At 38.3% G+C, this 24561-nt stretch overlaps 1 protein-coding gene across 1 annotated transcript; it reads right to left on the bottom strand.

Moving 5' to 3' along the window:
* Positions 1-7365: 7365 nt before the first annotated feature.
* LOC148783171 (uncharacterized) lies at positions 7366-8214 on the bottom strand. Its single transcript, XM_088859825.1, has one exon. The coding sequence runs from the start codon at positions 8212-8214 to the stop codon at positions 7366-7368; it is 849 nt and encodes a 282-aa protein (XP_088715951.1).
* Positions 8215-24561: the final 16347 nt, after the last annotated feature.

Raw genomic sequence — 24561 nt, 5'->3', positions numbered from 1 at the left:
CGGCCTCCGATCATGCACAAAAAATATATCAAACTAAAGCTTTGCAAAGCACGGTCGCAGCGGACCCATACTTGTGATGATCCACCATTGGGATCTCGAGCTATAGCCTCTCAAAGAATGAGATGTTCCTCTTTTCAAATCTGAATTTTCAAGTTTTGTTCTCATATTCTCTCTAAGAATTCTCTCGTTTTGGGTCACGCCTTGATGTGTGCCATATGTCAAAACAAGTGTATCAACGAGATCTAGCTCATGTCCGAGTTTGAGGGTAATTGGACTCAAAACGAGTAAGTTATGAGCATTTGAAATTCATCCCAAAATAGATAACTCAGTAAATAGAAACTGGATTTGAAAACTGATTTTTGTCCTGATAGGTTCAAAACTTGTCAGATACGACGAAACTTTACGGTGTCCTTAGGGCATCCAAAACTACCCTCTTATGCAATTTGAGGCCATTCTAACATTTCCTCTGAGGTCACCCAATATCAAGCTTATTTCTACAGTGTTCTCATAGTTTAGCGGTGTTTTTGGCACGGGCGGGACCAGGTTACTACCGGCTTTCTCCTTATGCATCATGGGGATGATGTATAACAGTGAGACCCACAAATATCTGAGTGGACTACATTCAATAACTCACTAGCTCTCTCCCCTTTATTGTATGGCTTCCAATAAATGTTAATAGGTTGGAAATTCCACATTATTTAGATTTAGAATAACATTTTTCTTTATTAATTTATTTATTTTATCTTTTCCTATGTGACCAAGCCTAAAATGACAAATGTATGCATTAACCACCATTGCACAATCAACATAACCGCAATAAGTAGAAGCTTTATTATCATCTATATCATTTACATGAAGAAGGAACAAATTATGCACACCAACCAAGTGTCCCCAAGCATAAATTTGTCGATGCTTTCCGATTGACACTTTCAATGAACGCAAGTGGACTTCAAAGCCCTTTCGAATAAGTAGAGGGATAGATACTATATTTCACCTCATACAAAGTACCAAATATATATTAGTGAGTACAAGATCAACTGCCCCTACATACAACCTACATGTTCCTATATCCATCTAATACATTAGAATAAGTATTGTTCCCTATGTAGATGTGTTTCTCCCTAACTTTTATTTCTTTTAAGCCCTCGAAAAGGCCTTTCGAAATTGTTTTATGACTATTAGTGCTTGAATCTACCCACCATCATTTAATGTCGTGGTCTGCAAGCAAGCACTATAAGACCACACAAACAACGTCATATCTCTTGCTCTCATTTTCGCTATGCTTTGGATTTTGTAGGATTCTATTAAGTGGGAAATTATTTTTGAAGTGACCTGGCTAACCACATATAAAGCATTTTGACGGTCGTTGTTTAGTCTCTTAATTGTAGGGCTTGGTTCCTTCCTTTTTAGAACCTATTGCTCATCTTATTAAACTTTCCTTGAAATTTCTGATTGTAAGGCTTTGGGTTAGCTAGATTTTGGAGGCCTTGAGCAAGCATAAACTCACTCCTTTTATCTTTGTTCATGTGTTATGGCTCTAAAGTAAGAGATTTTTCTTTCAATCTTAGTGTTATGATCATCATCTTCCATGAAGGTAGAAAACTATTTAAAATTATGGAAACTTGCATGTGTTTGAATGCATTTTTCAGCACCTTGGTCCTTGATGTAGAATAAAGAGGAAGCAGGTCAATAAAGCCTACAAAACAATGGAAATCTTGACAGTCTTAGAATGGCCCCAGAATTGGTCAAAATCTTCATCAGCACTCTCGAATTCCACCTGCCAAATTTTGTCACATTCCGACATATCTAAGGTAGTGAACACAAAAAAATAATTTCGGCAAAATCGACATTTAACACCTTGAAATAGACCCCATAACTAGAGCTATATTTTTGGTATATCAAATTGTTGTGGGACCATCGCCATTGGATCTGTCATGATCGAAAACCCCCATGGGTCAATTTTTGGCTTAATCGGGCACTCCAAGACAAAGTTATGAGTAAAATGCCGAAAAGGGGTAGGCCGCACACTATTCGCGTGTGGCCACCCTGCACCAAAGCACCATTAAAGGTGGTTGTTTTCACAGTCACGGGCAGTAACTTTTGGGGCTTATATCTCACTCGATCCGAGTCGGATCGTGCTCAACTTTGGTAAGCGTGTTCGTCTCGTCAAGACGAGCGTTTTGATATGTGGTATGCCACGTGACGATGCCCGAGCAGGGAAAAAAAACTAGAAAGAAGTTGCTGATCCGTGAAAAAAATTGCAAAAAATTCAACAGCTGCACGCCTCATTCGAGCGGCCAAATCATGGCGCTCACGTCCCCGATCGACATGAAACCAATTGCATTATGTGCATAAGGTCCGTGGTTATCTCTGGTCCGAATCTCACGTACGATAAACGGTTTGATTTCACACACAGAGGCGTCGAAGCTGCTGTAAATTCCGACCACCAGATTTCAGATTCTGTCCAAAAACTCAAGATGACCAAATCTTCATCTGGAAATGAAATCGAGCAGTGCTTGTTGCAACGTGATTGTGACGGCATGCTCAATATGGTTCAGCAAAGAAACAAAAGATAAACATCAAAGAACGAGCGCCTATCCATCCAAAGTTTTCAAGATTCCTCCAAAATTAAAGTCTCATGATCATAGCTCAAAAAAACATGATTCATGGCTCGAAATTAGTATCAAATCGATCGTCATGCCGAGCCCTACAAGAAAACAACCATTTTTCGATCAAACATGCATCAAAGCAACCTTGGATAAGTCATGGAAGATCACACAAGTTCTCGGGCAGCAGCAAGGACTGTTCGTGAATTCCACACATTGTTAGGCAGAGGCAAAATAATCATTATGCACCCATTTTTAGAATTTCTTTTAATTCAATTAAATTGTATTTATCTTCAATTTTAGGTAGTTTTTGGGCATTCACCCATGTTTGGGCCCAATTCTATATAAACATGTAAAGCTTCATTGTAAATGGCCTTTGGTTCATTTCTTGAATGAATCAATAAAGTTTCGATTCTTGCTTGAGTTCGTGGGTGCGTCTTGGATAGAGAGAGATGAGAGAGAAGAAAATGGTCGATACCTCTCGGTAAGGTGACTTTCTCTCTCCTCCCCTCTTTCTCTCTCCACTATTTTTATTTTTCTCTCTTATTCTCATCTATATCCCTCTTTCTCTCTCCTCCCCTCTTTCTCTATCCTCTATCTCTCTCTTCTTCTCATCTCTATCTTTCTCTTCTTCACATCTTTATCTCTCTTTCTCTCTCTTCTCATCTCAATCTCTCTCTCTCTTCTTCTCATCTCTATCTCACTTTCTCTCTCTTCTTCGTCTAACACAGCCGTCGAAGTTCAGCATCACCTGTATCTTTCTCTGTCCTCTGTCTAACACAGCTGGTGAAGTTCAGCACTGCATGTGTCCTCTCTCTCTTCTTTGTCTAACACAGCCGACGAAGTTCAACGTCGCTTGTGTCCTCTCTCTCATATCTTCTTAACACAATCGGCTATGCTTCGCAACCGTCTATATCCTCTCTCTCTTCTTTTTCTAACTAGTCAGCGATACTCAACACCGCTTGTGTCTGATATCTCTTCTTCTTCTAACACGGTCAATGATGCTCAGCGCCGCCTGTGTCTTATCTCTCCTCTTCTTCTAACACTGCAAGCAATGCTCAGCGTCACCTGTCTTATCTCTCCTCTTCTTTAACACTGCAGGCAATGCTCAGCGTCGCCTGTCTTATCTCTCCTCTTCTTCTAACACAGGTGACGATGGCTTAGCGTCGTCTATGTCCTCTCTTTCTTCTTTTTTTAACATAGCCGGCAAAGCTTAGTGCCTCCTATGTCTCCTTCTTTCTCTCTCTTTTCTCTTCATGTCATAGCTGGTGGAGACATATCGCCGACTAAGTATCCTTCTTCCCCTCTCATTGTCGTATGTGTCTTTGCACCTTTCTTCTCTCTTTTCTCACACTCTTCGCCTCATTTCTTTCTTTTCCTCTCCTTCTTTCTATTCTTTGTTTCTTCTCTTATCTTACTTCTTATTCTTTCTTTATGATCTCCATTCTTTCTGTTATTCTTTCGTTTGATTAAGAGGGGTCGAGCTTAGCCTTCTATGGTAGTCTTGTTGTCTAGCCGTAATGTTGTTGTGTCAGAATTATTGTGCCCGCTTTATTGCCACGACAGACTAACCATCATGTCTAGCTAGTGAGTATTGGTATTGACGTCTAGTAGTAATTCTGTTGAGCCGGTCTACGTTACCGAGCCCATTTGCTGCCACATCAGGCCAATTACCTACGAGCTTAGTTATTATGTTGATCTCACTGCCTAGTCAAATTCTTCTCTCCCCCATCTCCCTTCTCTCATTATTCTCTTCTTGTTTTTGAATGTGCACGCTTGTGTACGTTCACTCGAAGGCAAGGAGAGGTCTGTTGACCCACCTATCTTGTAACATTTTCTATATGTGTGTGATTGCAAAAAAAAGGAGAATACAAGCTAAGGGACGCGATTTCGAACCAGGTTTATTATTGGAGGGCTTTCTTCATGATCTAAGAGGGCGCCCACGCGAGCCAGCCCAAGTAAGCCCCGAACCTACCTTAAATTCCTCTCTCATCGGTTGGTAATACCTGCCCTTGTCTAGAACGAGGTTCCCGAGAGAGCGATCTCAAAGTCTTGGGTCTTCCTGAAACTCGAGACGCATGCCACTTGATCATCCTAATCCAGAGGGCTAGATCGAGGCACCTAACCAGCATGCACTTGAGAACTTCATTATTAGTTGTGGCTAAATCCTTAACCATAACTAGCATTGTGTTTACGTACTCCACTACATCGTCACCATCCTTCATTTTAAATGAGCTATAGTCCTTTAATAACAATTAAAGGTGAGTTTTAGATGTTGTGTCATATTTTTCTTTTATTGCATCTAGCACTTTTTTTACATGTTTCATAATATTCGGATGCCTTAATAAGTTCATCTTGCATAATAGTTAGTATTCATGTTTTAGTTATGAGGTCATCTTCTAAGAATTTTTTTAACTTTTTCTTTTCTTCTTCAGTTGGTTTATCACTAACTACTGGTAGGTCTTCCTTCAGTGCATATAAAATTCTATCTTAGATAAGAATATATGCCATCTTCCTCTTCCACATGCCAAAGTTGGTCTCATTCAATTTTTCTATTCTTGAAAGTTCTGCCATAACAATTCTACTAGCCATGGGACTAATTATGTTATGTTTTCTTTTTATTACAAAAGTTCCAAAATTTTATTAAACCAACTAAGCAAAGGAGATTACATCAGAAGAGAAAGAGAGAGAGGGCAAAGAGACCCCTCTTTTAGCCAAGGAATCCACGAGAGAATTCGCCTCGCGGTACACATGAGAAAAGGAAAGTGAAAGGGAGGCTAAGATGTCCATAATTTCCAGCTAAATAGAATGAAGCTTCCAGGGGATTCACCTTTCCTTCTTGCACCAACCGATTTCATTTAGGGAGTCACCCTCAACTAAACAGCTCCGGTCAAGGTTTCTAGAGATCAAGAATTTTAAACCTTGCAGTAACAAAGCAAGTTCCGTGTGATTCACGGTGGCAAGGCCTTAGGGACCTGCATAAGAAAAGATGATCTCTCCCCGGTAATTGCACAAAACCCCCCCAATTCCTGCCAAACCTGAGTTATCTAGCGAGCAGCCATCAAAATCCAATTTGAGATGCCCCTCCTCCGGAGGTGACCAGAAGCTACAAGGTCTCATCTTGACTTTACCCAAAAGGAAGAGATTGGGTAGATTAAGTATTACATCTGGGAGACAGAAACCCATCCAACTTTGGTGACCGAAGGCCAATGCCATAAAGAGAGCTTGATGTTATCAATCAAACATCGTGCATCTGAAAGACTCACCCCTTCAAAAGTACGCATATTCCTTTCTTTCCAAATTTCCCAAAGAACCGCCCTTCTAGCGATTTTCCACATCATATAGCCACCGGTAAGTAAATGAGGAAAGTCAAATTGAGAGACAATATCCACTATCGACAAAGGAAAGGAAGCTTGGATCCCCATTAAACCAAAAAACCAATACTAGAGGCAACCTTGCAATGAATAAAAAGGTGATTCCCCATTTCCTCATCCATTTTTCACATAAGACAAATATTTGGTAAATCTTTACCTCTCTTAATCAAATTGTGAGCCAAAGGAAAGCCTGCACCTTATGAGGGATCGGCCATTTCCAAAACTTGGATGCAATAGGTAGCGACCACCGGCATCTATCATGAAATAGAAATCTATAGCAAGACTAAACTGAGAAGAGGCCATTACTTTCAAGTTCCCAGATGAGATCGTCTGGGTGGTCAGGGGAGATGTAAACCTGGTCTAATAGACTCAACAGCTGTAGCCATTGATTATAAGCCTCACCACTAATACGATTGTACGGGAAGGTAATATTCCAGGTTACCAGGTCCTGTACAGTCCAACACCTCTGCAACCAAGGCATTCAGAAGGAGCACCTTAGCAAAGATAACATGAAAACTCAACTTTAGTGGAACATTCCCTAACCACTTGTGGTACCAGATCGAGGCCAACACACCATTCCCCACATTCCAACGAAAATGGCTAACAATCATCGGTCTACTCCTATAAATGGGCTTCCACAAGAAAGAAACTTCACCAGGACGGTCATCTTCTATCCACATACCAAACCTATCTCTACCATATTTGGAAGAAAGAACGTCAACCCAAAGCTCATTAGGACAATGGAAACTTCCCCACCACCGCTTACAGAGCAATGCCTCATTCATATATTTAAGTATACGGATACCCAAGCCACCTTCACTCTTGGGGGTACACACTCGATCCCATCTAAGCATATGGAATTTGCGATCCTCGCCATAGGAACCCCACAAGAAGTTACACAACATCCTTTCAATTTTCTTAATAATAGAGGTTGGCATGTGGAGAAGTGACATTAGGTAAATCGGCATGTTTGATAAACAAGATTGCAGTAAGGTCACTCTGCCACCCAGAGAAAGATACTTGGGCTTCCACAAGTCCAGCTTGACTTGAACTTTTTCTATGACCTTATCCCAAACTGAAGCAGAGTGTCTAGAGAGGGAGATAGGTATGCCCAAGTAAGAAAAGGGAAAGGATCCAACTGCACAACCAAGACGGGCAGCCAAAACAAGGGACAAAGGTGGGTGACAATTGATTTCAAAAAGAAGGGTCTTGCTATAATTAACCTAAATACCCAAAGCCACCTCTCAACAATCCAAAAAACAGGCAATATTAAAAGCTTGAATCCTCGTAGCCTCACAGAAAATGAGGGTATCATCAGCATACTGTAAGTGGGAAACAAGCGGGCCAGAATCAGCCACTTTAAAACCTTTAAATCTGTAAAACCTTTAAATCTCGATTCTATGGAGGCTGAGAGTGTCTTTTAACTTAGCTTTTATGGCCTCCCAGAGCTCAAAAGTCAAAGCCCCTGACATTTGAACCTGGTGATCCAAAAAGGAAATTTCCTTTAGGAGGTTATCAATTTTAGCTTTGATGTTCCCACCATGTTCCTTTTTCCAAGCAATAAGCTTGTGTTTGATAGTGACGAGTTTTTTATGCAACTGAAAGTCTAAGGAACCAACCGACAAAGAATTCCACCAAGTGGAGTAGATAAGATCAACGACAGAGCTATCTTCCAACCACCCTAATTCCAATCTAAAAGGTTTGGGGCCCCCTCTTTCCTGGCTAGTAGAAAGTAAAAGAGGAGTATGATCCAAAAAACGATGAGGGAGGGCTTTGGCCAACACCAAAGGAAAAGCCTCAGCCCATTCAAAAGACACTAAAAATATGTCCAGCTTAGACATAAACAGAGAGGTAACATAATTATTAGACCAGGTAAACTCGGTCCCAACAATTGGTAAATCCATAAGAGAGAGGCTTTCAATAAAATGGTTAAAAAGCCTCATTGGCGAGTTAATAGGCAATTGTGCAGAGCATTTGTCTGGCCATCTAACGAGGTTGAAATCCCCACCAATACACACAAGGAAATTAAAATTACGAACAACAGATTCCATATCATTAACAAAATCCTCCTTGGAGGCAAGTTTAACAGGATCATAAACATTAAGTAAACCCCATGAGAAACCAGGAATAGGGCCATGAAACTCAAGAAGCAAAAACCTGTCTCTGTAGATAGTCTCAAAATTTTGTAGAACCATCCCACAAAGCCCACAGACCACCCAAAGCACCCACAGCATCTATGCCACAAAAAGAAACTGCACTCGAACGCCAAACTTCTGTAGCACCAGAAACAGTATGGTTAGGGAGTTTGGTTTCTTGCAGAATTAACACCCAAGGTTTAAATCTAGAAACCAAAAAAGAAACATCTATTTTTCTAGTGGGGTTAGCCAAACTCCTTACATTCCACGATAAGATAATCATTTCAAAAAGGGGAGGAAGATGAACCTTGCTCTTCCCAAGTTGCATGTGGGAAGGGATGATCCACAGATTGCACGTCTTCCTCTTTAGCAAAACCAAAGTCCTATGTGGATGAAATCTCTGATACTCAATGAAAGTCGGCAATGAACACTGAGCCTGTGATAAAAAGCAGTCTTCTTAACAACTCCACGAGCTTCCAGCCGAACCGACGACCTAGTGCCAACATGACCTGGATTCTTCTTCTTCTTGGTAGGAGCTTTAGTTTCTTTTACATCAACACCTACAGTATCAGATAGGACAGATTTCCCATTCTTCTGAGCAAGTCTTTCCTTCTTGAGATGCTTAAACTCCTCATAGAAAGCCCCTATCGGGATATTAAACTCAAACTCCATATCTGAAACCATAGCAGCAACTTCAGCTTCATTAGGGACCTCCGAGAGCACTTGATGGGCTACACCAGGAGGTGGTGTATCTACCCGTTTTAGCTGAAAAGCACAAGAAGCCATTGAGAGAGGTATCATTGTCTTAGAAACCACCATAGCAAGGGAAGACCCATCCAGCTGACCCTGAAGAGCAGGGAGAGGCTCACTGTACTCTTCATCATCATCAGAGGAAACTTCCATCGGATCTATGTGAAGAGGGTCAAAGCGTTCCTTAGGCTTGCGAGGTTGATCCTTCATAGCTTCGCGATGACAGGGGAGGGGGAACATGGCCAGAAGATGATAGAGCACACACGCAAAAAGAAACAATTGTGTAGCAGCCAACACTCGCAGACGTTCCATAGTCTCCAGCAATCTCAAAGTTAAAAGGGGCAAAACCTTTCCAATGGCAGGGCTTAAAAAGCCTTTTGCGGGGCAGATGAAGGTGGCTGGTAAAGGATTTGGGGCGTCAGAGCTGCAAGATACGCTGACATTGACGAGGCATGCGTTGACGCAAGGTGGCTTTTGGAAGCTGAAACGGCGTACACATGTGGTACGGCTCCGTCGACAACATTGCATGGACCCGACGGTGTACAAGCGCGAAGTAAGACCACAGGGGACTCTAGAGGAGAGGAAAAAACGTTGGTCGAAAAGCCCTCAATCCACGTCAGAAAATACCCATAGGGATCCACTTTTTTGAAATTTTGAATTTTGAAAATGGCTAGGTTTTTTTTCGAGAAATTTTCCATTTACGAAATTGGGGCGGAGCACCTTGAATAGCAGCAACAAGATTTGGGTTCATCTCCAGCTGAAACGACACCTTATTCCGGCCAAGAACCAAATGCCAAGCATTATCATGTTGGAGAGGAGGAATAGCATAGGAGGTCTCTCGAGCCTCAGGTTTCTGAAGAACCTTGTCATCAGCAGAGTTCAGAGACACTTTGATAGCAAAGAAGCAATCATCCACTTGAAACTTAACAGCCTTAGGAATAGGAAAATTTGACACAGTCCAAATTTTAACTCTAACATAGCAGCAATTTTTCCCCATGAAAGAGTCCCAATCAAGGTTGTAATAAATTCCACAACAGGATGCAATTCTTTTGATAGTTTCCAGGTTCCAGAAGTGAAGAGGAATACCCCACAAGCAGATCCAAACCAGCTTCTTATTTACAAATGAAACATGATCTCCACCAGTCAAGAGAAAGAAGCTAACCTCGAAATCTGTAAAAACAGTTTCGCGGAGCTTTGGAGACATCGTCGGAAGATTTCAGCTTGAACACCACCTTATTGCCTCCAATGAATTTGACATCCGGGGAATAATCTAGATACCAACCACGTCTTCCCCAATCTTCAAGTCCAAAAAGTCTCTCAAAGTAGGAGAGAAGGGACCTGTGACAAACAAAGGGTAGGGTACATCTAGAAGTCCCAAAGTCTTTTTGTTGATGACCACTGAATGCGCTCGTGAAGAACTGCCACTTCCTTTCTCATTACCAGCATAATCAACCACCATTCCATCCCTACTACCACCAAAACCATCTTCTCTAGAACTTAGAACCATTTTCTCCCCTTCTAATTATGTTATGTTATATATGAGTGCCTAAATAAGTTCTCAGTTCTAAACAAAATAAATTGTTTAAAGAAACTAACTAAATGTCGTAAAAAAAATAATTCAATACGTGGTCAATACATGTTATAATGAGAAAGCTACTGGATATAATCAATTAGAAATCGATTCTAATCTTCCTTACAAAATGACAAATAGTTGTTTTCATTTTTCCACCAAATTTCACTAAACTTGTTTATATATCATGTCATCATGCTGTCCACTTCAAAATAATGGATATCAAAACAGCGATTAAACTTTGGTTAGAATATAAATCAGATACACATCACATTGAAGCTTGAAATAAATATTTCAAGAGCAAATAATGCAAAATTTAGCGGTCCGTGCTTCTACCAATATGCGTAATATGTAAAGTTTAAAATGAATTCACATGACACAAGTTTTCAATGCTTATATCAATCTAAGCTCATACATGCATTACTATAAAGGTGTGGTTTCTATAAGGTTGTAACCTTAAACAATCTAATTAAGGTGCACCTTCAAATTGTATCATAACATGTAATTTTGGTGTAAAAAATTATTAGGATTATCTCAAAATCTATTTTCATATCTAATTATAAAATTTTACACTTAAAAAATGGTTAAAATCAAGTAGATCTATAAACCTATTAAAATTTTGAAAATTGACAATCTAGATAATGTATTGCAAGATGCACTATTTGTTAGACTCAAGATCTTTTTTTTTTTCATATTCATACATCTTGGTGTTGAGATGACCAATTAGAGGTTTTTTCAACATTAAACAATCCTTTTCCGATGGATTTTTTAGGTGCATATGTAATTCTATATTTTAAGGTTGCAACCTTATATAAACTTTTTCCTTACTATATAATCCACAACCCAAAAAAAGATATCCAATACAAACCCCCAATGAAATTTATTTTTAATTTTGTTAATGAGAAATATTTCCTCCATTTAATCCTATCACAATATTACATCAGCCAAATTGGGAAGTCCTGGGTTCTCCCAAAAATTAGTTATTTATTCAAAACAAGTTAACCAAAAATTCATGTGCCCCTTTTTTCTTTCCTTTTTTCTTTTTTTTGTTTTTTGTTTTTGGTTTTTTGTTTTGGGAACATTGCCCCTTTCTTTCTTTTAATAATCCAAACAAAGGATACAGAGAGAGAAAACAAGTCAACATAAAACCAATAGTAAAGGCAGATAAAGAAGAATGAAATGAGGACATTGGGAAAAAAAATGTGTGGGCGAGCAGCCCTCTGGTTGGAGACAAGAAAATGGGATGAGCGCTACGAAAAAATTAAAAAAGCTCCTCTTTATCTTATTTTAATGTTAATGGATGGATGAAGAAGGAGAAGAAAATAACACAATGAAAAAAAAAAGTCAAAGAACTTTGGGATAATCTTTCTGTTAATGAGGTGCAAGGGAGGTAATATAGATAATCCTTCAGCATTGTGTAATACTAGCTCAGAATCAATATTCAACCAGGTGTGGCAGACCTTATCGCATGGAAGGAAACGACGCATACATGTTCGTATATTAAGGTTCAGCAAGATTCAATATCAATATTAAAACCACGATATGCATTTTAATAGAGTCAAACTTGTTGAAAATTTAAGAAACTCACATAATAAAATCTAGAGTATGAGTAAGATAGAACCTAGAATGCTCTGAAACTAGTGAAAAAATAATAATTGGAGCGAGGATGTGCGTGAAGCAGAGATCTAAGAAGATTTGTGCTGTGAGGTTGATGATCACAAAGCCCATATTTTAGTCTAGGAACTCTTTTTTTCAATACGCTTTCTATAAATACAGGAGCTCTGTAAATTTTTGTTGTGTTTTCACTCTCTTACGTCCCATATTTATTGGAAAGAAGATGGGGCAACTTTATATTTCTCAACGGGACTCTCAGAAACATCCCATATTTTAGGGATATTTATCCTCATCTCCCATGAACGTTAGAAAAAAACCTTTAGAAAATAATTATTTATGTTATATATTAAATGAATGGTTGAGGCAATTTGTCAGTTTGTTGCTTTTGTCCAACACCTCACAACTTCAACGATTGATAAAATCTCAACAGAAGTTCTCTATGCTATTCAGAATAAGGGTTAGTTATACCAGGGAAAGCCTTGGTTAAATAAATGGAACATTGATGAGCAAATCTTCTATTGGGACCCTAAGCAAATTCGGAAAGTTGTTTGGCAAAAATTAACCCAAAGAATTTGGGACGAAGTAGAAGGAAAGAAAAAATTTTATTTGAATAGTATCAGAGAAAAAATTTAAGTGAAAGCAACTTATTTGAATGATCTTATTCCTCTTCGTCTACGAATTCATATTAGTAGGGCCTAAATGGGATCTCGTTACTTTCGTATTGAAATAGGAAGATGGCCTCAAATTCCTAGAGAAGAATGCACTTGTCGGGTTTGTGGCAAAGATGCTATTGAGGATGAGCATCATATTTTTCTGCAGTGTTCCATGACAGCAACAACCCGAGAAAAGTGGAACATCAATGTTCACAATTTGATCGATTTGCTCCAAATACCATCCAGGACTCTTGGTCACTTTATTGGGGAAAGTTCTCAAACTCATGCCATGTACACTTCTATCCAATAGTTCTTGAGGGTCTTAATCTTATATGGACGTAATAAAAGTTCAGATCTAATTTCAGTTTCATATTTAAAAAAATCTTTTAATAATAAATAAATATTTAAAAAATAAATTCCCATGGGATTCATCCCATGAAAATTGACGAGACCTCATGGACATACACTTGCCAACACATATTTAAAAAGAAAAAAAATGGAGATGATTGTATGCCGCCCATTAACTGTCGATATTTAAAATGGTACGCCTGAAAGACCTATGATATGTACATGATCCTTATCGCAGGTACTCAAGACGTGGTCGATAACTGCTTCCTCGACCAACGGGGTTAAATGGCAAGGATGTTCGCACAACCCCAAACTCCTCATGGGCACATAAACAAGAAAAGAGTCAGTGGCCTTTAGGCAATGTTATGTACCAAAACTAGTCATGTAATTTGTTTAGGGTGCGGTTTGTATAGAGCCTACCTTCAAATAATGTCGAGAAATGTGGTTTTAACATTGAAAATCTTTGTGATAGCCTTAAAATATATTTTCATTTTTATTTATAAAGTTGAAAGCTTCAAAAATAGTGTAGATCGACAGATTTACGAAAAACTTTGACGGTCCAAAAATGCTTTACAAAATACACTATTTCCAAAACTTGAAATCCATTTTTTTTCTCAGGTCTATGCATCTTGATGTCAAGATGATCAATTTAAGGATATTTGAGCAACAAAACCACCTCTTCTAGTGAAATTTTGGAGGGTAGGCTCTTATTTGATTGTTTAGAGCCATGGCTCTATATAAACTTTTCCCATTTGTTTATCTGTCATCTGACCGCATGATATTCTTCAGAAAAATATAAGCAAAAATGCTTAATATATTGTCCATCGGTTAAATTATTTGGCATTCACAAACCCCAAGTAATTGGAAAAAAGCTCTAATAATGACGAGTAATGGGCAATATCCCTAGGCTTTCTTGAGAACGCCCACCCATTTCCCGCCCTTCGGGATGTGATCCGGAAGGCCTTAACTTGTGTCCCTGTCCCATAACGTACAGTCCATTTCATATGACGTTAAATTGCTCGGTAATATCCTCAAGGTCGCTCAAGAACGGCCACCCATTTCTCACACCTTCGGCTAAAGATCCAGAAGGCTGAATTCTACGATCCAAGTCCGACGACTTCAATCTTTGTCGAACATTTTCTAAACACCAATAAGAAGCAAAATGGATCCTTGGGGGGTTCATATTAGTGGCCGGTACCCCATGCTGATTCATTCTTTTTGAATTATAAGTCTGTATCAACTGATCTCATAGCAAGTCATACAATTTGAGGGTTACCGGCCAGTGTCCCAGGACTAGCGCATAATGGCTGCTGTCCTGTAGCCAAGGCCCTATGGCTAATGTTCTGTGTGACCATTATGACTAACACCTAAAGATATGCTTAATGAGACTAATGTTTAATGTCTAATGTCTCGCCTTCATTGCCTTCTAGTCGAAATCGTGTATGTCCCATGCTTTTGGGCCAAAGTTTGTGAATAACTCATATTTTGAGAAACCGAGTCTTACAGAAAAGAAGACCACAAGTCATGAACTCTGGAAGCCCACACCTTCACCCCATGGTTGTAGGGTTCTCATGAACCCTTAGCTTGCGGAACCGGTAATCCCAAATGCCGGGATCCCACTCAAGATCATATACATGATTGGCTAAACGCAAAGTAGATGAATACAACTATAAATTGAGTGCGAAAAATAAACCAAACATAAAAAAACACACCACCATAACATACGATTTATATGGTTCATCCCATAGGGCTACATCCATGGCCTCGACAACTAGAAATCCACTATATGAAGATTACAATTTTAGTTTACAAGAGATAATACATATCTCTAAACATCGGTAAACGACTATTACCGATTTTCCCTTCTAAATTCGCTCTTCCAATTGAGCAACATCGTCGATCAATACGCTTTTTCCCACCACAATACCGCTACTCGAAAGATAACCTCAAAACCGAAAGATTTTCTCTCTCTAGAAGTGGAAGCCTTAGTCAATCTAAAACTCATGAAAATACCACATCTCTCTCGGAGGCCGTCTATCTCTCTCTCTCTCTTGGAGACCCATCTCCATATTGGAGATCCATTCCCATAACCCCCAAAGGGGTGACCCTTAAAATGATGAGTATTATGCTATCATTGATCCTTTTTATAGAGATCATTTGAGCTTCTTTCTTACTCCCCAAGAAACCCTTCTCTTTTTTCCATAATACCTTTAATCTTTTAATAAAAACATAGATATGGTGATTTTGACTATCACCAAACCTAAAAATGGGCACCTTAACTATGTCCAATCGGACTAAGCCATGCCAAGTAGCAAATAGTACAAGAAGGTGAAATGGGAAATATGCATGCAATAAAGAAAAAAGACAAGAAAAAAAAGATGGACGTGGTAAAAACCTGAAACGACCCACATGTAACAGTCAAATATCAGAGCGCAGTAAAAACCCAACAGAGCACTATGAGTAAAAAGAAAATAAATAGGATTAAAAGACATGGAAATATTGTCATGGGCAAGATAGTTGAATAATAATTGGGGGCAAGGGGAAAACCTTAACTAGCTCCTACCCCAACAACTTGAGAGAAAACTCGTCAGGGCACCGAGGTTGCAGTTACCCACCATAAAAGATCAATCAGACAATCAGAATCCTAATATCAGTTTGAGATGAGTTCCTAAAAGAGAACAGGCAATGATGCTCATGATCCCAGCTATGTAATCCTAAATTTTGCGGCATGAAAGTGTCCCAAACTACATGACCATTAAAATATTTAAAAGATTTGCTAAGCATGAGAAAAGTGAGAAGATGATAAGAAAAAAGCAGATAACACAAAATCCAATGCAATAAATAAAGGGAAAATATTTCTTATTCTCTATTTTTAACTTTTATGTCTCATGAGACCTAAGAATTGAAAATATTACTTGCAAGTAAAAGGTCTCTATCTTTTCAATCTTTCAACCCCTTAAACCCTTTTGACCATGTATTATAGATCTCAACAACTTATAAAATGACTCCCTTCCCTTAGTCTCTCCTTCTCTCTCTAAAATCAAGTCTCTCTATGTCTCTCTCTCTAAACTCAGTCGTGCTCTCTCTCTCTCTCTCTAAACTATCTTTTTCACCCATCTCTCTCAAATGCCATGCGTCCGAGAGCAAGTACTCTGAAAGAGAAAACACGTCGAGAAAAAGAGAAACAACGCCAAAAAATTGGAGATATTGGATAGAAAAATGAGAAAGCACGCTGAGAAAAAGACAACTTGAGCCGAAAGTCTGAAAAAAACACCGAGAAATGGAGAATCAGGTCGGAAAGTAAAGAACCTTGGTTAGAAAATGAAAAATGCACATGGCTAACTGGAAAAAGATGCCGAAAAATACAGACCAAATCGGGAATGGAAATCAGATTGCAAAGAGAGAAAGCAGAGAGAGAAAATGGGACTGACCAGGTATTCCGATTGATGAGAGAGGGAGAGAGAACGATATTTATAGAGGGAAAAAGGCCTCTCCGAAAAGTTCGAGGCTAAACAAAACAAAGCGGACTAGAGGGAAAAAGTATGGAAATATCGCTTGAAAATCAAGATAAACGACTAGATAGTCCAAGATTGCTTCTGAAACTGAACTCTGCAAGTCGTTTGAGTTGAGAATTTTTAGGACAGGGGACTCTATCCTCGAATTGCATCTATCTAAGTCTTTCTGCCGGCAATTTTTTTGGTAGGAAAAGCCCAGAGTATTCCGTTTCCGGCATTCAATAGAGTTTTCAAGTCAAATTCCGGCGTTTCCGGCGGGACATGGCCACTCTCCCTCACATTTTCCCAATCCACAACTACTGTTCAGAAGAAAACACACAGAGAAGTCAGTTCTCGCAGACCTCTACAACTCATTCAAGGTCGAATAGTCCATCTCCTAGGCAGAGTGGTGAGCTTAGAGGGAGTTCAATGCGAGAATTTGAGGAAGAAGATAGCGAAAACTTAATCTTTTGGCCATGTGATGAGAGAGAGACGGTTATGTGAGGGTTTATGGTTCTCTGGTTTTGTCCCTTTGTAATGCAATGAAATCAGAGCTAGCTGCTGAATTTTACAAGGAAATGGCATTGGATGGCATGAAATTAGATAGTCATGGGTATAAGCTTCGGATGACTTGTTTAGGAGAGGCAGGAGATATATTTGCGGTGCGATCTATTGGAAATGATATGTTAATGAAAAAAAGACCTACGTGATCTTTTACTGGGGAAATACAATTTTTTTTTTTTTTAATAATAATCACCCCTTGCAATTTTGGCAACAAGATCACTCACATATGGTCTAATTACAAACAACAGAAATTCCAAAAATAAATAACACATCAAATAAATCTCATATACTTGATGTCATTCATACAACCTAATACTGTGCTTAAGAATATAAAATAAAAGTACTAGCAAATAAAAGAAAAGATGCCGGAGATTACCTCAACCGGGTTTTTTACACCCCACACCGAATCGCCACATCCAATGGCGCGGGATCTGTGGTCTAGCTTCAATCTGGAACCGGGATAGCTGATTTCGGGCAAACTAGGTAACCACCTCCTAAAATCTCTACTAAAACTTTAACCCCCAAAATTAACTTAGGTCTAGAGAGGAGAGAGAGTACCACTTAAACTTTTGAGAGAAAAAATTAGAGAGAAAAAGATGGAGGAGAGAGAAAAGAGGTTGTGTGTGTAGAGATTAGGGAAGAGCACCCCTATTTATAGTATATATTTAGGTTTAGGGTTTCTTAAGGTTTTCCCATAGTTTGCCTTTTTCATGAGATTGAATCTAGAAGGTTGATCAAGGGAACTTGTGGGGTGAGAGATCTGAGTCATCCATTTCATAGATGGGCCATCAACATTACGGAAGGTGCTTGAACCATTATCCCCCTTTCCTTAAACCATTTTCCCATCAATATATTTAAATAAAATAAATATCATGCATTCCATTAAATTGCATGATCCATGTCACATATTCCATAAGGATATGTCAAATATTATCAAGTAAATAAATACTACCAAATATAAATCAGATAAGATCAATATTTACTATTTAAAACGAATTGACCATATCTCTTTAAAACAAACTTGTTATAAAACAAATAAAACCATGGTCAATATTTCTCTTCCAAGATTTGATCACATGCCACAAATCAAACTTACCTTAACTTAAAAACTTGAACATATAACAAACAAGAGAAACCAAAAAGGGTGGGGCGTGCCACCCTTTTGTGGCACATGTAGGTCCCCACACACATGCCACATGGTGGGCCCATGTGTACTTTGGGCCCCCATGAAATTTTATAAAAAGTATTAAAATTAAATTAAAATGAATTAATATATATTTGATTTTTTATAACTTTGTAAAATCAATAAGTGTATTTTTATAAAACCAAAAATTACAAATAAAATATTGAGAGATTCATAAAAAATATTTAAATAATAAAACTAAATTCATTTTAATAATAAAATGAACACAATTAAATTAATATGATGGGAAAATGATCTTTATGGTTTTAGAAATTCAATCTATAAATATGGGGTACTCCACCTCCAACTGTGGACTACAGACCACACTAGCTTTATTGAACCGACCCAGTGTTTCCCATGACACACAGTCCAAGCAGGGGCTCATTAGCGGGTTACCAAAGTCAGGTCGATGAATCAAGGGGTCACAATCCCAGTCTATGGATTATCGGTCCTCCCCTAGAGACAAGTCAAGGTCACCACGACTTGATGCAACCACAGTACTATGGTTCATAAGGGTATCTCTCACACATGCATACGCTTCACCCAAAGGTGGATATCTAGCTTTCCCGAACGATCTATCGATATACATGTCGTGTGATGGAACATGGATGAGGTTTTGACCCCTATCTTAGGAGGCCTACCATCACACACAAGGGTCACACAGTCTCTCAGCTCTCTCGTCTAGGCATAAGCTCCGACCTTATCAAGGGCTAACCCAAAATCCTCTACGGTTAATTCTTTATGCCCAGGCATCTTTGGTTTTCCAACCGTCTGGCCTAGATCGATAAGCATAGTCCTGTATAAGTAAACATCATTTAGTTAGTATGGCCCTCGAGGGACCACACTCCCAATGAGTTTATGTTTCACTATAATGAAAGTATTTCAATACACACATATAAGGCCTTTAAGGGCCACATAAACCCAACATCTCCCACTTAGCCTTTAAATGCCTTACATTCACTCTTCCTCACTTTCTCTCATCCACATCTCTCTCACATGTCTTACAAAAACATTAGGGACAACTCCCTTAGTTAGAGGGTCTGCAATCATCAAATCTGTAGATATGTAGCTGATCTCGATCTCTTTCAATCTTACCTCATTTCTCAAGTGATAAAGTTAAGGCTTAACATGCTTAGAGTTCTTGTGAAACCGAGGCTCCTTAGAGACACAAATAGCCGCAGTGTTGTCATAAAAAATTCGCACTGCCTCACAACGTACAGGATGAAAATTAAGTTGATTAAGAAACTTTTTAATCCACAAGGCCTCCTTGGCTGCTGAGATTCCATGGTGGACAAGGCCACAATATCTTGTTTCTTTGACTTGCAAGAAACGGTACCCCCTCCAAACATAAACACATACCCAGATGTAGACTTCGCGTCCTCTAGATCCGTGAGATAGCTTTCATCTGAATATCCCTCTATTGTTATTTCAGTTCCCCCCTTATATGTGAGCGCATAGTTCATGGTCCCCTTTAAATAGCTGAGAATTCTTTTTACAGCTTTCCAATGCTCCTCTCTTATATTACTTTGGAAACGGCTCACCAAACTCATGACGAAGGACAAGTCAACCCTTGTTCCCGTCATGGCGTACATAAGGGACCCAACTGCGCTATTGTATGGCACTCTCTCCATGGCTCTTATATCCATGTCTTCGATAGGACACATCTTATTACTAAGCTTCGTCTTTTTGTCAATTGGGGTAGACATGGGCTTACACATACTCATATCAAACTTTTCCATAATCCTCTTACAGTAGGTAGCCTGAGAAAGTTGGATAGTCTTATCTCTTTTGTTTCTTATTATTTTGATGCCCAACATATATGAAGCTTCTCCAAGATCCTTCATATCGAAGTGTTGTGCAAGAAAATATTTCATCTCTACTACTAGGGCAATTGAGCTACTAACAATTAGCATATCATCTAGATATAATGATATAAAGATCACATCACTCCCACTGACCTTTTGATATATGCAATATAATCCTCATTATTTGTGGAGAACCTTGCAAGAGCAAGGTTCTCTTAGAATTTTATATACCATTATCACAATCCATGTTTCAGGCTATAAAGGGATTTATTTAATTTGCATACAAAATTTTTTCTCTTTTTCTTCAAATCCCTCTGGTTGGGTCATGTAAATTTCTTCTTCTAAATCCCCATTTAGAAAGGCTATTTTGACATCCATTTGATGAAGCTATTGTAGCTATAAGGATTCAGATAGATGGAAATTTGGCAACAGGGAAAAATGTTTCCTCATAATCTATCCCTTTTTTCTAGGTGAAACCCTTTGCAACCAACCTAGCTTTATATTTTTCTATTTTCCCTTCAGAGTTCAACTTTTTCTTGAAAATCCACTTACAACCAATGGCCTTACGTTTTTCAGGTAGGGGTACTAATTCTCATACATGGTTTTGGTTAATGGAAGCATACTCATCTTTCATGACTTCTACCCAGAATTCCTTTTCAGGATAGGTCAAGGCTTCATGGTGAGTTCTAGATTCTGAATCTAGATCTTCCCCAACTTTATCAAAATATTTTCCAAGGTAGACAAAATGTTCTAGGAAAAGAGGTGGTCTACTGACTCGGTTACTTTGTCTTGGTTCAAGTAAGGGTTAATTTTCTATAGGGAATTCAGGATCAGGTTGGGTTGGTTTAGAAGTTTCAGGTTCAGGGTCTCGAACTACATCCTTGTTTTTGGCCTTCTCATAAAAGTCGGTTTGTTTTCTACTCACCTTGCTTCAAGGAATTCTTCCTTGAAGAAGTGAGCATCGCAGCTTTCAATAACCGCACATGTTTCAAAGTTGTAGAATCGATACCCCTTACCATGATCTGGGTAACTAATGAAAATGGATTTGACATTTTTGGGTTGCAATTTGGTTCTATTTTGATGTAGGATAAGGACATGAGCTGAGCAACCCCAAACTTTCAAGTGTTCAAGGGAGGGAGTACGACCTGTGAACATTTCGTGAGGAGTAAGTGGTGCAGTTTTTTTGGGAATCCGGTTAAGGATGTAACAAGCCGTTAATACGGCTTCTCCCCAAAACTCCAATGAGAGATTTGCATGCCCCATCATACTCATTACCATTTCCACTAAGGTCATATTCTTTCTCGCAACTACACCATTTTGTTCAGGAGTATAAGGCATGGTGTACTGATGGATGATCTCATTTTCAATGCACAATTCTTTGAAAATGTCAAATGAATATTCCCCCCCTCTATCGGTTCTAAGGACTTTAATTTTCAAGTTAATTTGATTCTCTACCTAGGCCTTATATTCTTTGAATTTTCTAAGGCTTCTGATTTTACATGAATAAGGTACACATTTTCATATTGCGAGTGGTCATCTATAAAAGAGATAAAATATATTTTTCTACTTTTTTGGTCACATTCATAGGTCCACATATGTCACTATGAATGATTTCCAATCCGCTAGTAGCTCTTTTTGTCCTAGGAGTATTTTTCTTTATTAGTTTTCCTTGCACACAAGACTCGCACACTTTCGATAAATCTCCTTTATAATTTTGAAGAATCCTATCCCTTTTTAATCTTTCCATTCGTTTGATATTGAAGTGTCCTAACCTCATATGTCATAGGGTAGCATCTAATTCATTAGGGGACGAGACATAAGCAACGTTCTCTTTTATTTTAATAGTAAATAGCCCGTCTACAAGTCATCAAGTCATGATCACATCTCTCCCCTTCTTGACCACCACTTTCTCCCCAATGAAAGTGGTTATGAATTCAGCCATAGACATCTTAGGAACCGAAACCAAGCACTTCCTCATATCAGGAGCATAAAGTGCTTGCTTTAGGATCAAGGTGCTCTCACTCTTCAGTTTCAGCTCAAAATCTCCAACTCCAAGTACATCAGTCTTCTGATTTCCTCCCACTTCAATATGTTGTTGTCCTAGCCCCATGGGAGTGAAAAAACGGTAACCTCCCTTGGTGTTTGTAACATGGGTCGTAACCCCCGAGTCAAGACACCAAGAAGCTCCCTTGGGGTCAGCTAGCATGGACTCGAAAACTACACATGTCAATTCCTTGTTAATTCCACTAGATTTGTTGAACCGATAACTATTGAAAATGTGGTCCACGTTCTTGCAAATAAAACAAGTTTGAGTCTCTCTCTTTGCTCCCTTATTTTCAAAATCTCTTCTTTTGAAATCTATTTTCTTCTCAAAAGTATTTCTTCCCTTTCCTTTCTTAAATTTAAAATATAGTTAAGATTTGATCATATGCATAGATCCCTTAGGGTTTGCCTTGAACTCCTCCTTTCTTCTTCAGATTTGATGGTCGTGATGAGTTCCTCCAATTTTGGTGTCTTTCTTCTAGCAGAGATGGACGACATAAAAGTCTCCCATGAATTAGGAAGAGAATTCATTAAATGAATCACTTGCATAGATTCATTGGGCTCCATGCCTGTATCTTCCAAATCTCTGACTAGCGCACGAAACACGTACACATGATCTACAAATTTGGTAGCTTCTACCATTTTTAAATCATTGTACCTTCTCATAACCATAGTTTGCTTCATGAGAGAGGGTTCAGCATACTCTCTTTCAAGTTTATCAAAAATCTCACTTGCAGTATAGATTGACTCGTACTCAAAAGCATACGAGTCAGTCATGGCACATAAAATAATGTACTTGCATCTCAAGTTCCTCCTCTTCCAATTGGCGAACTTATCTTTGATTATTTGAGATGAGTCGTCAGTTGGACGACGATGTCGGTCTTCAAATAGTACCTCATGCAAGCTTTCTTTCTATAGCAAAAATTTGATTTTTCTTTTCGATGAAGCAAAGTTGGTCTCATCAAACCTTTCAGTTTTCAGGATCTCAGATATGAAGGTACGAGCAGTCATTATATTCTCAAGCAAAAAATAAGAAAAATACTCCTAATGGCAATCAAGTAAAACTAGCTCTGATACCAATGAAAGAAAGACCTATGTGATCTTTTGTCGGGGAAATACAAAAAAAAAAAAAATTTAATAATATTTACCCCTTGTAATTTTGACAACAAGATCACTCACAGATGGTCTTATTACAAACAACAGAAATTCTAAAAATAAATAACACATCAAATAAATCTCAGCTACTTGATGTCATTCATACAACCTAATACTGTGCTTGAGAATATAAAATAAAAGAACTAGCAAATAAAAGAAACGATGCTGGAGATTACCTCAACCAGACTTTTTGCATCCCACACCGAGTCACAACATCTAATGGCCCGAGATCTGTGGTCTAGTTTCAATTTCGAACTGGGATAGCTAATTTCGGCCAAACTAGGTAACCACCCCTTAAAATCTCTACTAAAACTTTAACCCCTAAAATTAACTTAGGTCTAGAGAAGAGAGAGAATACCACTTAAAATTTGGCGAGAGAAAGATGGAGGAAAGAGAAGAGAGGTTGTACGTGTAGAGATTGGAGAAGAGCACCCCTATTTACAGTATATATTTAAGTTTAGGGTTCCTTAAGGTTTTTCTATAGTTTGCCTCTTTCATGAGATTGAATCTAGACCATTGATCAAGGTGACTTGTACGGTGAGATATCTGAGCCATCCATTCCATAAATGGGCCATCAATATTATATAAGGTGTTTGAACCATTATCCCCCTTTTTTTAAACCATTTTCCCATCAATATATTTAAATAAAATAAATATCATGATTTCATAAAATTGCATGATCGATGTCACATATTCCGTAAGGATATGTCAAATATTATCAAGTAAATAAATACTGCCAAATATAAATAAGATAAGATCAATATTTACTATCTATTCAAATTGACCATATCTCTTTAAAACAAACTTGCAATAAAACAAATAAAGCCATGGTAAATATTTTCCTTCCAAGATTTGACCACATGTCACAAATCAAACTTACCTTAACTTAAAAACTTGAACATAAAGTAAACAAGAGAATCCAAAGAGGATGGGGCGTGCCACCTTTTTGTGGCACATGTAGGCCCCCACCCACATGCTACATGGTGGGCCCATGTGTACTTTGGGGCCCCATGGAATTTTATAAAAAGTATTAAAATTAAATTAAAATGAATTAATATATATTTAAATTTTTTATAACTTTGTAGAATCAATAACTGTATTTTTATAAAACCAAAAATTACAAATAAAATATTGAGAGATTCATAAAAAAAATTCAAGTAATTAAACTAAATTCATTTTAATAATAAAATGAACACAATTAAATTAATATGATGGGAAAATGACCCATATAGTTTTAAGAATTCAATCTGCAAATATGGGGTACTCC

The sequence above is a fragment of the Amborella trichopoda genome, chromosome 2 (genome assembly GCF_054954075.1).
Source record: "Amborella trichopoda isolate Santa Cruz 75 chromosome 2, AtrichopodaSantaCruz75HAP2 v2.0, whole genome shotgun sequence".
Classification (NCBI taxonomy): domain Eukaryota; kingdom Viridiplantae; phylum Streptophyta; class Magnoliopsida; order Amborellales; family Amborellaceae; genus Amborella; species Amborella trichopoda.
The sequence above is the reverse complement of the archived record's forward strand: the minus strand, read 5'-3'. Positions and strand labels throughout refer to the sequence as shown.